At 36.9% G+C, this 13832-nt stretch overlaps 2 protein-coding genes and 1 pseudogene across 2 annotated transcripts in view; 1 reads left to right on the top strand and 2 right to left on the bottom strand.

Moving 5' to 3' along the window:
- The window catches only part of LOC107670001 (cingulin-like), a 27638-nt gene extending 20667 nt beyond the window's left edge, over positions 1-6971 (top strand). The window contains exon 20 of the mRNA XM_016462456.1: positions 5905-6971. Within this exon, the coding sequence (XP_016317942.1) occupies positions 5905-6037 (133 nt within the window). The 3' untranslated portion in view covers positions 6038-6971. The remainder of the gene's footprint in view (positions 1-5904) is intronic.
- Positions 7-4589, bottom strand: LOC107670002 (HCLS1-associated protein X-1-like). Its single transcript, XM_016462457.1, has 7 exons — positions 4429-4589; positions 3475-3725; positions 3078-3295; positions 2935-2998; positions 1326-1447; positions 1036-1153; positions 7-788 (listed from the first exon to the last, which is right to left on the bottom strand). The coding sequence occupies exons 1-7, from the start codon at positions 4497-4499 to the stop codon at positions 721-723; spliced, it is 912 nt and encodes a 303-aa protein (XP_016317943.1). The 5' UTR covers positions 4500-4589; the 3' UTR covers positions 7-720.
- A 1018-nt stretch (positions 6972-7989) lies between the features above and the next one.
- The window catches only part of LOC107669935 (interferon-induced very large GTPase 1-like), a 9275-nt pseudogene continuing 3432 nt past the window's right edge, over positions 7990-13832 (bottom strand).

Here is a 13832-nt window from a genome sequence, read left to right as displayed (position 1 = left end):
GGAAAGAGTTTCATTTCATCACAAAACTCAGTATGCTTGTTACTCTTTGAATAGGTTAAATCCAGGCTGACTAGTTATGCTTGGCTTTGTTCAGTTCACATTTTACAAGAAAAGCATTGCATTTTTAGGATTTTGACACACCGTAAAAACAGCTGAATGAACTGTTCGTCACTTTTAAACTGACCTGTTCTCAAAGTAAAGCAACTACTTGTGCACACAGATGTTACTTAAAACAATAATTGAAAACAAAAGAAAAAACAAGGCAGATCTTAAATTCTTTTCTTTATGTTACACAGTGATAACACCATTGAAAATACAATTTATAAATATATTAAACTCTGGCTTATTATCGGCAGTATCATCTGCGAATCCAATCAGCTCTTCTTTACCAACAAACTAAAATTGTGGCAGTCAGTTCTTTTCAAAATACTGCAGCATCAACAACTAACCTAAAGGTCTGAGATGTTAATATAATTCTTAAACTACTCTTAATCAGATTTGATTGAAAAGTAAAAGAGTAGGCAACTTTATTAGGGTCATTTTGTGGCTGCAAATAATTATTCACTCATATAATCAAGACTGGATCTCCACATTCACACGGAACAATTCAATCAGACTGAACAATGTAAAATCAACTAAATATTATTGTAGCTTGCATTTGGTGGGTTTGCTGGGAAAGGATGAAAAGAGATCGTGCTTGGGTTTGTGTCCAGAGCTTCTTCAGCCTCTGAAGAACTTCGAAAACACTGAGAAATCATCCTGCATGTCAGTAGAGGGGTTCAACCCACCTGAAAGATGCAGAAAATATATTTCTGAATGATTATTCAGGAAAAGCTAGAGCAAAGCACTGCAGAAGCTTGAGGAATATTTGGGAAAATATACAGATATTTTAAAATGTAAAATCTAAATGAGGATGTTTTCTTAAATGCTCTAAAATCTAAAAGGTCTATTTTAAATATTCTCCTTGTCTTTTACCTTTAGGACCATTCATTACATAGGACAGGACACTTAAAAAGTTGTCTAGAAACCACTAACCTGGCATGAGAGGACCAGACTGATCTTGCGGCCCATCTCGGCCACTTGGACCAGAGATGGTCACTGTAGTCTCTTCATTACCTTCACCATCTCTGACTGTTCGCCTTTCTTCTACAGTCTACACACACATACATTCAATCTGTATTATTGTAATTAAAATCAGGTATTTACCAAGCTTGTTAGACAACATCTGAATGCAAGATGTGTGGTATATTTTGAGCCTTGCTCTACAATATTACTATATTTTTGATCAGAATAACTTGAGAACAAAATGACACAGGATCACTCACTCCATCTGGTCTGACCACCTTGGTAACGCTGACAGACTTAAAAGTTGACCTTATCTTAGGCTGTGAAGGCGCTGGAGTCAAGATCTGATCCAGACCACCTGAAGACACCTGTGAGTCCAGATCTGAGTGGAACCAGAAGACAAAAGGCCTGGATGAATTATACACATTGTATCAACTGAATATCAGGCAAGAAATTAATGTATTCACTGAATTGTCAGCACAAAAATCATAGACAAAATGAAAAATAACCCACGCATTTCTTTGCAATTTCTTTTTTTTAACTCCTTCACATGAAGTCTGAAATTTCATAATGCAGTGATCCGTCATTCTTTTATTTGGAGTTGATTTTCAAGTGTCTGGATATCTAACGATTCATTAAGATATCCAAACTTCTTTAAGAATTACAAAAGTGTTACAAAAAACATTTGACCAAAAATGTTATTTGAGAACTGTTAACAGTCTGTACTAGGGGTGGAACGGTACACAGATGTCACGGTTCGGTACGTACCTCGGTTCGGGGGTCACGGTTCGATACGATTTCGGTACAACGGGGGGAAAAAAATCTACTATGCTCGGTTTCTTTTCATTTATTTTGAACAGACAGTAGTACAAATTAAAAAAATGTTCCACCTAGATGTGAAAATACTAAATATTATTACATTATGCTATATATATATAAAATCTGCAGTATACATACAAGGAATAAACTCTTGAAATATATTTGATTTAGTTAACAGATAAACAAGGGAAAAAACAGTGGGACAAGTAACGTAGCCTATATACGCTGAGTTTCAGTTCATTTTTGTGACACGCTTAATTTGTTCACAGAAAGGAAACTCAAATGGCAGAAAGCGACATCCTATTTGTTTTCTTTATTTTACAAAAGCACAATGTTTTGTTTTCATTGTGAGTGTACACAAAAGCAGACCTTTATACAGTGATGCATTAATAATACAGTAAGTGTTTAAAGTTGATTCTGCTGGTATAAGGAAACCGTCGAAGTGATTTCGCGCACACGCACACACACGCACACACGCACACCAGTTCCAGCATTGCTAACTTGACAGCGCAGTTGGTACTTTATCAAAATAAAATAGTGAACCAAACATCAGCGCGCCCGCCTCTGTGTCACCATTGGAACGCGACTGAAATACAAAGCCTATTCAGGATTCAGATATACGTTACACCGCAAATATGGAAATATTATGGAATATTTGGACTTGTGCCAAATGAGAGAGGTAGGATACACGAGCACAAAGCTCCATTTCGCAAACAGTTGAGTGCACAAGCCTTTAAAGTATACTCCTTTGTCAGTCTGTGAGATGCATTCAGAGTCAGCACATTGTCGCTGTCTAGTGGGCTTTGTTTTCAAGTGCGCAACTCACAGCATTCGCTGTTCTTCTGCTGGCGGCCGGTTATCAAACAGCGTTGCATTGCTGCGGGCTCCCGCTTCTGGATTGGGGGTGAATTGCCTGTATTCGATTGTAAGGCCTCATGCACCGAACCGAGATGTCCGTGCCGTGACGGTTCGGTACGAATACATGTATCGTTCCACCCCTAGTCTGTACATACATTTAAATCATAGGGGGAAAAAAGCAAAATGCATTACCTCCATCCTCTTTTTTCTCTACCTCTTTTGGTCTTAATAGGCCATCTTTCCAAAAATCATGAAACTAAAAATAAAATAAAGACAATCAGGTGAGAACCCAGCATGGCAAGACTCTAAAGCACTGAATCGGTGAATTGGTTTACCTTTGAGAAGGGTCTCCACTGAGGAAAGTGGCTGCTGGGATCCTGTGGAGAAGAAGAATCCCTGTCCTTTGGTGCCCCAGAGGGGGGAGGGAGGGCTGGTGTGTCGGGTGAACTGTCAGGAGACTTCAACATGAAATCTCTAATCGGGTTACTACTTCCTGCCCGACCCCTGCCTTTCTCTGCACCTTCCTGAGGCGGAGCTTCTACTGGTGGGGCACCTGTTGGGAAGGAGAAGAGCAGGAGGAGATAGTAACATATACTTAAAATGCATCTAATAAGCTTACATCATCTAAATTAAGATAAACAACAATCTTGGAAGTTGAAGAAATACTTTGGACAAGTTAAATAAAAAAAATACAAATAATTGCAACTTGTGGAACAGAGCATACAAATGTACCCCTGTGTCCAAAGCCATGGTGCTCATCAAAGCGGCCTAGACCGGCAAAGATCTCCTCCATGTCCCTGAAGATCTGGCCGAACAGCTCAGGTTCCTCGAAGCGCATCCCACCAGGCCCAAAACTGAAACCAAATCTAAAGGCATCATCAAACGGGTCCCTACGGGGCCTATTAAAGTAATCGTGGTGAAATCCATTGTCATCGTCCTCGTCTTCATCATCTTCATGAATCATACCATCAAAGAAGGGGTCCCTGATCAAAACACATTTAAATTAGCAAACTGCTCAGCACTACACAATGTCACTGTATTGTATTTATCAGGAAAAATGAAGGGAAAATAAATACACTTTAGACCAACTAGGCCTACATTTATTTTTAGAACTAATAGAACTTTTACTTCTAATAACGGGTTAATAAAAAAAAAAAAAACTATTCTGAGGTTCGATTTCTCATTCTTCATTACTGTTATTTTTCACATTCTAGAATAATAATAATCAAAATATGAAGCCCACTGTTATTTATGCCCTGATGTGTCAAAGTAAAACCGAAAGAGAGCATGTACTGCTCCATATGGCTTCCCATATAATAGCAATCTGTAAATGATTCTGATGAATAAAACTACACCAATGAATGCATTATCAAATCATTCAGAACTGTACTGACAATTACAAATTCTTTAAGATATCACAATGCTCTATAAAAGTTTATATGGTTATAAAATCACATTCAGTAAGCATTTACTTTCATTGGCACCAATAGAGAAACCTCCACAAGAACAAAATGAAGAGAAATATTTAGAAGTATTTAAGTTTATAACACTATACACAATATTATAACCTATACAGTGTATCTTGTCAATTACACAAGATCAACACTTATATTAAAGTGTTATTTAGTCTAACAGCTGCTGCTGTCAGGGGACATTTAAACTTTAAACTGTTAAAGACAGCCTCACCTGCGGCCATCACCACGATAATGACCACCGGGAACCCCGAAAAACCCACGAAACAGATCAAAAACACTCATTTAAGGACGCAGAATCCAGTGATCCTTCACCATAACAAACACGGTTGCATCAGAGATCCAGCGCAGGAAGGACAGCGAGGAAACCTACGAGATCTTTCCACTTGCTTCAGAAAATCATTTCAAAATAAAAGTCCGTCGTAATTGGCAATCATGTGGAATACAATTTTTAACTTGCATTTTAAAATCAATAGTTACTACTGATACTAGACTATCAGCAGTTGGAAAATAACAGACATTTTCATCAACATGAGAATTTTATAATGAATGTATATGAAAGCTTTACATTAGGTGTTGTAAAAAGAATCGAACGCTGATATTTAAAAAAAAAAAAAAGGTTTACTTACAAAATCATGGTAACACGATGTGATCATTTAAAGGGGTCATATGATGCGAAATCCAAAGATTTTTCCTTTCTCTTTGGAGTGTTACAAGCTCTTGGTGCATAAAGAAAATCTGTAAAGTTGCAAAGACTAAAGTCTCAAATCCAAACAGATATTCTTTATAAAAGTTAAGAGTTAACCACGCCTACCTAAAACGGCTCGTTCTAACACCCCCCCACATGTGTACGTCACGATGTGGGAAGATTTGCATAACGCGCCCAAATGTTCACGCAAAGAAAGAAGGTGTAACTTTTATTCTCGCTGTAGTATTGTTGTTGCCGCCGCCATGTCGTGAAGGCGCTGTGTGTTTCGTTGTGAAAGCGAAACTACTTTGTTTGGCCTTCCAAAAGAGGACGATATCCGCTTCGTCATGCCTGGAGCTGATCCGTGCTGGTCGCTGAGGAAATACATCAACTTCGCTGTGGATCACCGGATCGGCTTTCACCGTGGACGAAGCGGAGTCCAGCCCAGGGTCATCACATGTGGTTGCCGCAAGCCCGCCGGACGCTCCTTCGTCGAATCCGCCGGCCGAACCGTTCTCTAGCCCGCCGCCGCTCACTCTAGTCTGCCGGCCGTTCCTCACTCTAGCCCAACGGCCTCCGCTCACTCTAGCCCGCCGTGTTCTCGTCACTCCGGCCGGGACACGGCATCACAGTATGGTAGGGGTGTAACATTTCCGTCACACGCTTGAGGTATTCGGCCAATCACAATGCACTGGATAGCTGGCCAATCACAGCACACCGATGAGCTTTGTAAAAATTGACACGTTTCAGAAATGCAGGGCATAGGGGAGAAATTAATAATGTACAGTATGTGGAAAATAATGTTTTTTTTTTACCTTAAACCGCATAACCACATTTCATTACACCAAATACACAAAATAATGTTCTTTTTAGCAACATCATATGACCCGTTTATATTAATATTCTGGCCACTAGAGGGTGCACTTACAATGCTAAACTATTAACAACCGGCCTATGGCTGATATTGGTCTATTATAACGTGTGTGATTGATTGTTTGTTAGGAGGAAGGTTCAACAATCACGACGCCCAACTCTGGGAAGCACCTTGAGTTCTGAGGAAGAGGAGAGTTACTCCGACTCAAAAAGCATCACGTCTATTCTCACTGAAACGCCACTTCAGACCACCAACTGTTAAAGCCTGAATGAGAGAGGGGAAAAATGTGTTTTTGCACACATTTGATTTGAGTTTTCTAGTAAATGTAAAAATAACAGAAGAGACATGAAGGATACAAATGGTGTGGCATCAACACAGTCTGGAAAAAAAGCATTTTTGGAGGGCTGGTGTTTTCAACAAAAACTGTTTTTACAGTGGTTGATGAGGTAGACGGGGTTGAAGGCCTAGTAAAGCAGTCAGTGTGAAGATTTGTCAACCAAAAGCTCCTTTAGTATTGTTTTGCTAAAACTGGTTAATTCTGAAGCAAAATTGTTTGTTCTTACTCTGTTTATGAGTGTCGTTTATTTTAGGAAGACTCGCAGTAATTATTATTTTTTCTATGTTATGGTTTTTGACATCCTTAATCATATTACCGAAATTAAAAATCAATGAAGGATTTTATCTTTATACATGAATGACATGCAATGTCATTTATAAAGGTGGAATTTGACAGATTTTACTTTAACTTTAAAATTATTTTGAATCCTTAAAATGATAAATGAAACACTGTGGTAAGTGTTCTCCTTATCTTTAATGTTACGCACTAGTGCAAATTACAATGAAGGATATTTAGAAGGCTTCTTTTTGTGTTGCTTTAATTTGAGAATTAAACTTGCACTATGAATGACACCTTTTGTGCCAAGACAGAAAAAAGAAAAAAATATTTTGATGTAATGGCATTGAAATATTTGCCTTCAATTTTCATACATTTAGAAAGCTAATAAAACATAAGCTGCTTTTTTGATCATTTAACCAGAGACCTATATGTGCTGTACTGTATATTCAGATTTATCACAATGTATTTACCTCTCATATAATAATTTGTAACTCTTAAAGATGTGATTTGAAACACAATTGCATAATACACTGTACAATATTAGATGTGTATATACTGTCCCGTATTTAAAGTTTATTCTTCCACTACACATTAAAAGTAACGTTTGTCACATTACTTTGATGTGTTTTCATTTTACTGCTAAATTTTCTAGTAATCCTGCATCTCTCCTTTGTCGGTTATTTCTCAGCTTCAGTCAGTGTCATGTAAACACTATTCAGCATTTTTGTTTTTACCATAAACTGCAAACATTTTTATTCATCATAGATTGTAATATGGGTTTAGCCTTAAAGTAAACCATTTTTTTTTATCATACAGAATTGCAGTTATTGGTGTAGAGAAATGTTTTCCCCATTAATGCTTCAAAAAATTAAACATCTGAGCTCACTTTTAGTACAGCTCAATAAATTGTAAACTGCTTGTACATGTGTATGGATAAGCGCTATATATGAAGAAAAAGGCCAGTGTTTTCAACTCTAAAATATTAGACTGCAGAGACCAAGTAATAAAGAACAAGAATGTTATTTGCTCAAATCAAGACCTTTATTGCTTTTCTTTAAAAGTCTAATTGTAAAAGTATATTCAGTTAATGCTTATTGTCTATTCATTGTTGTTCACTCATATAGACATTCTAGACATTAAAATGGCAAGTATTTTTCAATAAATAAATCATTTCATCATACACACAGTACGAGATTTGCTTGAGTCAGTGTGTGTACAGTACAGTGGAAAATATATCACTCAGCTACTTTAAAGCCTGATGTGCCACAAAGGTTATTTACGATGTTACATAAGATAATTCATTATTTCCATCCAAACAATGTTTGATAGGTCTATAAAAACAGAAAAATATCTCTTGATTTTTGTCAGTTTAAAAAAAAAAAAAAGTGTTATTAAATACACACATTTAGTAGTAGACAACAATGCAGTTACGCAGTTTGAACAAAACTGTTGAAAGCTCCATTCATGATTCCATAGCTTGTTTATTAATTTCTATCATTCAACAATCACTGGTTATCTGAAGAAAAGTTCCTGTACAATATTTTACATCCCTATAAGCCAGGCGTTATGTTTTACTTGTTATATTTCCACAGTTTATCTATATTGTCCATTTGTTTTTTGAATGTCTCATTTTGAATGTATCTTCCAAACTTTTATTTGCCGGATGTATAGACATCCTATACCAATCAGCAGGGATGTCTGCTGGTTTTAAATTGTATCTCTCTACAAATTTCATGTTGTACTTATCAAAGCTATACTTCCAAAAATCAGTGGCTTCAATAGAAGTGTCAGGCTGTGTCCTCCAGTCTGGATAGATCTGTCTGTATTCCTTGTATGGATACCACTGATATCCTGTGTCTTTACAGCGGAATGACAATTCACTAGCAACATTAGATGAGCATATGTCAGGAACTAGTTTATAGATTTCAATCCAACTGTAGTAACCAACGCCTTGCGGCCGATAGATTGAGACTAAATGATTCGTGTGCTTTCTTCGGCCAGCTTCACAAGGTGCACTGCAGAATGGACACTTCTTCCCGCAGCCAAACACTCTGCTGATGAGCACCTGTTGAGGTTTGTTCACTGAGAGTCTGGTTAGCTTATGTCTTACATTCTTTTCATCTCGTAGCTGATCTTCTAAGCATTTATGCATTTTTTCGATTGATGATTTAAAGCAATCTATAAACTCGGCAGGGTTCGAGTTGTTTAAAGCCAGACTTGCATTGAGTGCGTCACTTGGTATGACCAACTCTTTATTAAGACTTCTGCAGACATAGGTCACAAAACTGCTGATGTTGTTGCAGATGTCTGCCTTGCTCTCTGCACTTTCAACAGCTTCCTTGAGTTTGTTGATGATTACATTCAGATGTTTAATTTCCAACTTTGAAAGAGCCCCTTTCTTTGAAAAATGTTCAATGATCTTCTCTGAAATCCACTCAGTTACATATGTTTCATAGTGGTGTACATACTCCAGAATATTGTTGAAGTTATCATCCCAAAGTAACTTTTTTTTAAAAGCGAAAACTGGAAAAATGACCGTGTGCTAAAATCAAGGCCTCTTTCACCTGACAACATTTCATCCACAATGTCAGGTCCAAAACGTTTCTGGATGTATTCCATCACGGCAGGGGCGAAGCATTGCCAGACACACATCTCTGCTTTGTTCTGACACTGGTCTCGTTGGTGGTAGAGGTCTTTAAAGTCAGCTAGCCATTGGTCCTTATACTGTTCAAGAGATATCAAAGGGTCATTTCTCTGCATGTAGTCGTCATGCATTTTCTGGAAAGCTCTTGCTGCATTCCCGCAGATGTGGATCTTGAGAGCTGCTTCAATTTCAGGGTTTATCTCTGGTTCCTTGCAGCTTTCCAAATTCTTGTCAATGGAGCACAACAGTTCTTGTATGTCAGCACTATTGTAGTCTGATTTTGGTTCTGTCTTATTTGTAATGTTTCGCTCTGATATATTATTTTGTCACTTGCCAATTGTATTAACCTGTGTTTTTTATTCCTCTCTGCAGGAGTCTTTTTAAAAAATCTGTTTTTACAACTGCAAAAAAAAGGTCTAGTGCCACACTGATCTAGACTGGTGTTTTTTGATAGCATCTCACGTACTGCTCCACTTTTCATTTCCAAGTTATCGTGTAACAGTCTGTATGTCTCCTTCACCACATCTTGCCTTGGTAGAGCAGTAAAGGAATTTTCTTTCAGAATGTCATTCCATGTTTTTTCAAATTCCTCATTCAGTTCACTCTCGGAGAGTATATTTGTTCTATTCCTGCAGACTTTGATCAAACCAAGCACTTTGTCTCTCATGGTGTCCCTCTGCTTTTGCTTTATTTCTTCCACCTTTTCTATTCCCTTTTGTATCAAAATAGCATTCTCAAGTTTGATCCGTATATCCGTCTCAACCTCTCTTCGAAGTCCCCGTGCACTATTAAAAAAGTCCTCCTTGTGATTTTCGACAAGATGCGCATGTTCCAACTCATTTTCAAAGTATTGCTGAATCGTATCTAAAAGGTTTTTTTTCCTCTTTTTCCAACTCATTATCAGCTTCACATTTTAAAGCAGCCAATATTTTATCAAGATTCACGGCACTTTCTGACTGCTCAGACATTACACCCATGTTGGAGATTTTGGTTTCAGACTTTGTGTACCAGTCAGTCATGTGCTTCTTGAAGGCTCATTCCCAAGTGTTAAACTCTGCACAAAGTTTGGAGTACGCTTCAGTGACGAGGCTGTTGTGAAAACTGAAAATTAAGTTTTCAAATTGGACAACCTTCCAGAGACTTCGAATCCATTCTGCAAATGCCATGAAATCCTGTGCTGGTAATTTTGTTTTCTTCAAAATGTCAAGAATGCCATCCTTAAAGTTATTCACCTCCTCGCTGTAACCAGTGTTAACAGGTGCCATTGGAGGAGTTCCAAGCCACAATCCAGGTATGTACCAATTGTTTCCATCAATATTATACTCTAGAATGTCTGTAAATTTATTTTTGTTGCCCCTTTTCTCCATTTTAGCAGCTGCTTGTGTCATTTCATCTAGCTGCTGCAAGAACATCTTTCTCTCTCATGCTTTCTTTTCACGCACAGCAACCTCTGCAGTGTTTTGGTGCACAAAATGACAACAGGGCTTTTTCCCCACCTCCTTCATGCGGAGAAAGGCATGGACAACAATTTGCAAAGTGTCTTTCATTTCTGTAGCATTTTCCATGGAAATGTTGACAATTGTAATGTCGCTCAGTCCAACAACCAGGGTCGCAAGTTCATTATCACGCTCGTAACTATCAGCTAGTTTTGCCAGCTCTAGAGATTTTAATCCTTCAGTGTCAATTATAAGGATATAGTCACACCGGAGCTCTGATCTGAATTCCTCAGATACGCCTATTAGAAGCGTGAAGGCGCCTCTTGTGCATCTGCCACTGCTAACTGCAAACTGAACTCCAAACATTGTGTTGAGGAGAGTTGACTTCCCAGAGCTTTGGACTCCTAAAACGGTTACAACTCGTATTCTGTTGTGAGGTGTTGTCAGTTTGTTAAGTGCCGTAAGTACATCTCCAATCCACGTCAGTGGAATATTTGATGCATCTCCATCAATAAGTTCTAGAGGAAATCCATTTAGCATTAACTGAGCACACATTTCTGGCAATTCTTTAAGGGGAGAATGGTTCCAGTTTCCTTGGAAGTGTGCAGACTCATAGAGTTGACAAAGTATTGACCAAAACCAAAAAAAATCTAGTAAATCAAATAAAAAATTACATTTTACAGTTTCAAAGACTTTATATATATCTATAAATAAAATGTAACTGTTATCAGTTATGTAATCCTTATAATCAATTAAATCTAAGATTAATCTAATATTATTGCTAATATGTCGTCCTTGCATAAAGCCTGACTGACTATTATCTATGATTGTATCTAAACATAACTTTATTCTTTATTCTAAACTTTGAATTTCGAAAGACCTGAGAGTTATAATCCAATGTTTGCTTGTTAAATACTTTGCACTCAAAAGGTGTAGAAAATCATTTTGTTTCTTTGTTCTACCTAAAACCTACATCTTTTGTTAACTTCTTGTTCTACTTTGCACTTTGTCTTTTTCCTTGTATTCACTTAATGTGAGGGGTATACGAGAACAGATTAAGAGGATTAACAGATTTTGTAAATCTTTCAAGGCAGATTTTTATTTTTTACAAGAAACACATGCTGTAGCCTCAGATTTTAATTTCTGGGAAAATCAGTGGGGAGACAATATATGGATGTCTTATGGAAACAGTACATCGGTGGGTGTTGCTATATTAAAGGGCTCCTTTCAATCCTAAAAAATGTAGTTCATGACTCAGGAAGATGGATAATTTTAGTTGTTGAATTTATGGAGGATATTTTTATTTTAGGTAATATATATGGTCATAGTAACAGCCAAAGAAACACTTCTTTTTGCTGAATTTGAAGAAAAAAATAAATGCCTTATTAAATTCTTTTGTTAATGCTAAACTAATATTTGGGGGTGATTGGAACTGCATAAATTACCCTATTAAAGACTGTCATCCTCAAAGATCCTTAAGAGGCACTTATGGAGAATTTAATCATCTCTGTTTGCACTTAAACTGTTGTGATGTGTGGAGACTAAAAAATCCACATCAAATCCAGTTCACTTGGAACAACAAAGATTTATCTAAGAGCTCCAGGATTGATTTTTGGCTTATTTCAAATGATTTATTAGATAGTGTGGAAGAAACAAAAATAGAACCCTCGGTTTTTTCTGATCATAATATGATCACTTTAGTAATATGCATAAATTTAATTGAAACCAAATTATTGGAAATTAAATAATACACTTTTGAGTGATAACTTATTCAAAGAAAAAGCCATAAAAATTATAAATGAAAATTTGTCAAAAGCCAAAAAAGATCAAATATATTGCAAACATTGGGACTATACAAAATTTCAGATCCGTAATATGGCCATCAAAAGGGGAAAAGAATTGTCTAAGGAAAAAAGAATGAGACAAGACCGAATACTTAAGGAAATAATTTTTATTTATGAAAAGGACGAGCAAACGCAATCTGATATTAATATGTTAATTGAATTACAATCTGAATAGGATAATATCTATCAAAATTTGGCACAGGGAGCCTTCATTCGTTCTAGACGGAAATGGATAGAACATGGTGAAAGGAATACCAAATATTTTCATAATTTAGAAAAAAGAAATGTTAGGGTTAATAATATATATATATATAAACTTAAAATTAATGAGCAGATATCCGAAGATCCTAAAACAATTTTTCATTTTGTGGAAGAATTCTATAAAAAACTATATTCTGCAGTTCTGAAACTGCTGGTGCTGCGGGTCTGGCTTGTGACGTCGGCGCCTGCGCTGTTGTCTCCGCCTACTGGAGACTTTTTCAGGCTTCTGATTGGCCAACATGGCTTTACGGTTGAGATTATATCGCCACCCGTTGGTTTGGCATGCTCTTGACAGTGCTTCATAGCATGCGTTTGCGTTTTCGTGTGGACGGAGATTTTTTTACAAACGGAAGAAGGAAAAACTCTGTTTATAAAAATACCCGTGTACGTGTGGACATGGCCTGAAGCGTTTAGTGCAATGCTGACAATGCAAGCTAACTACTTTAGTAAACAACAGTTTAATTTTTAACAGTTGTTTAAAGTGAATTAACAGTGAAACAGCAAATAATTTAGTATTCACTAATTTTGTATTTCCCTATAGAATATTAACACATACAGGAACATCAAGGTCAAAGATGAGCACCAGACCTAGTACACTGCTGGTGGTTATAGTGTGTATCACGCCCATAACTGTGGTGAGTGTTGCTTAGCTTTGCAACCAATTTGATCTTTATCTAGTGACATCGATTTTATGGAGATTGACTTTACACTCAATTATCATATGATTATTTCCTTAGTAGACAGAAGATAACACCCAAGCTCTACACATATGAGATGACCTCAAATGCTTACTTGACTTTTCTGGGCCATTTCGATCTCAACATGAATAACCAATGGTGTAGAAAGTGTTCGAATTAGTGTTTTAGGCTGCTTTTTCCATGTGAGAAATGTAGGAATAAGTTTAGTCCATTGTTGAGACTTATGTAACTATGATGAGAACATTGAGAATAGCCGCATGGACTCATTAACTCTTTTGGAAGCAAGCATAGACCTCAGAGTCAAACATTGACACATCATATGTCAACTAGTGTAGATTTGCTTAATTACCCAGAAAACTAGTTAATTAGGAAAAACACTGAGGAAATGGGGCCTGGGAGCAAATTCACCATCAGATATGCATGAGAGGTATACATTTCTGCATGTACTTATGAATGTTAGTTATGAGACAACATAAACATGGTTTTCTTTCTTAACTAAACATTGGTTAATGGATAAATGGTTCAGCTAAAATAAGGCTCATATTTTATTTTACTCT

The sequence above is a fragment of the Sinocyclocheilus anshuiensis genome, unplaced genomic scaffold, assembly GCF_001515605.1.
Source record: "Sinocyclocheilus anshuiensis isolate Anshui unplaced genomic scaffold, SAMN03320099.WGS_v1.1 scaffold160, whole genome shotgun sequence".
Classification (NCBI taxonomy): domain Eukaryota; kingdom Metazoa; phylum Chordata; class Actinopteri; order Cypriniformes; family Cyprinidae; genus Sinocyclocheilus; species Sinocyclocheilus anshuiensis.
The sequence above is the reverse complement of the archived record's forward strand: the minus strand, read 5'-3'. Positions and strand labels throughout refer to the sequence as shown.

What these genes read in the sequence shown, in the direction of transcription:
- LOC107670002 (XM_016462457.1), bottom strand. Translation starts at nt 4,499, where the DNA reads ATGAGTGTTTTTGATCTGTTTCGTGGGTTTTTCGGGGTTCCCGGTGGT. An exon ending in TATCGTGGTGATGGCCGCAG is followed by an intron (nt 3,726 to 4,428) that starts GTGAGGCTGTCT and finishes TGTTTTGATCAG; the next exon opens with GGACCCCTTCTTTGATGGTA. An exon ending in GTCTGGTCCTCTCATGCCAG is followed by an intron (nt 789 to 1,035) that starts GTTAGTGGTTTC and finishes TGCATCTTTCAG; the next exon opens with GTGGGTTGAACCCCTCTACT.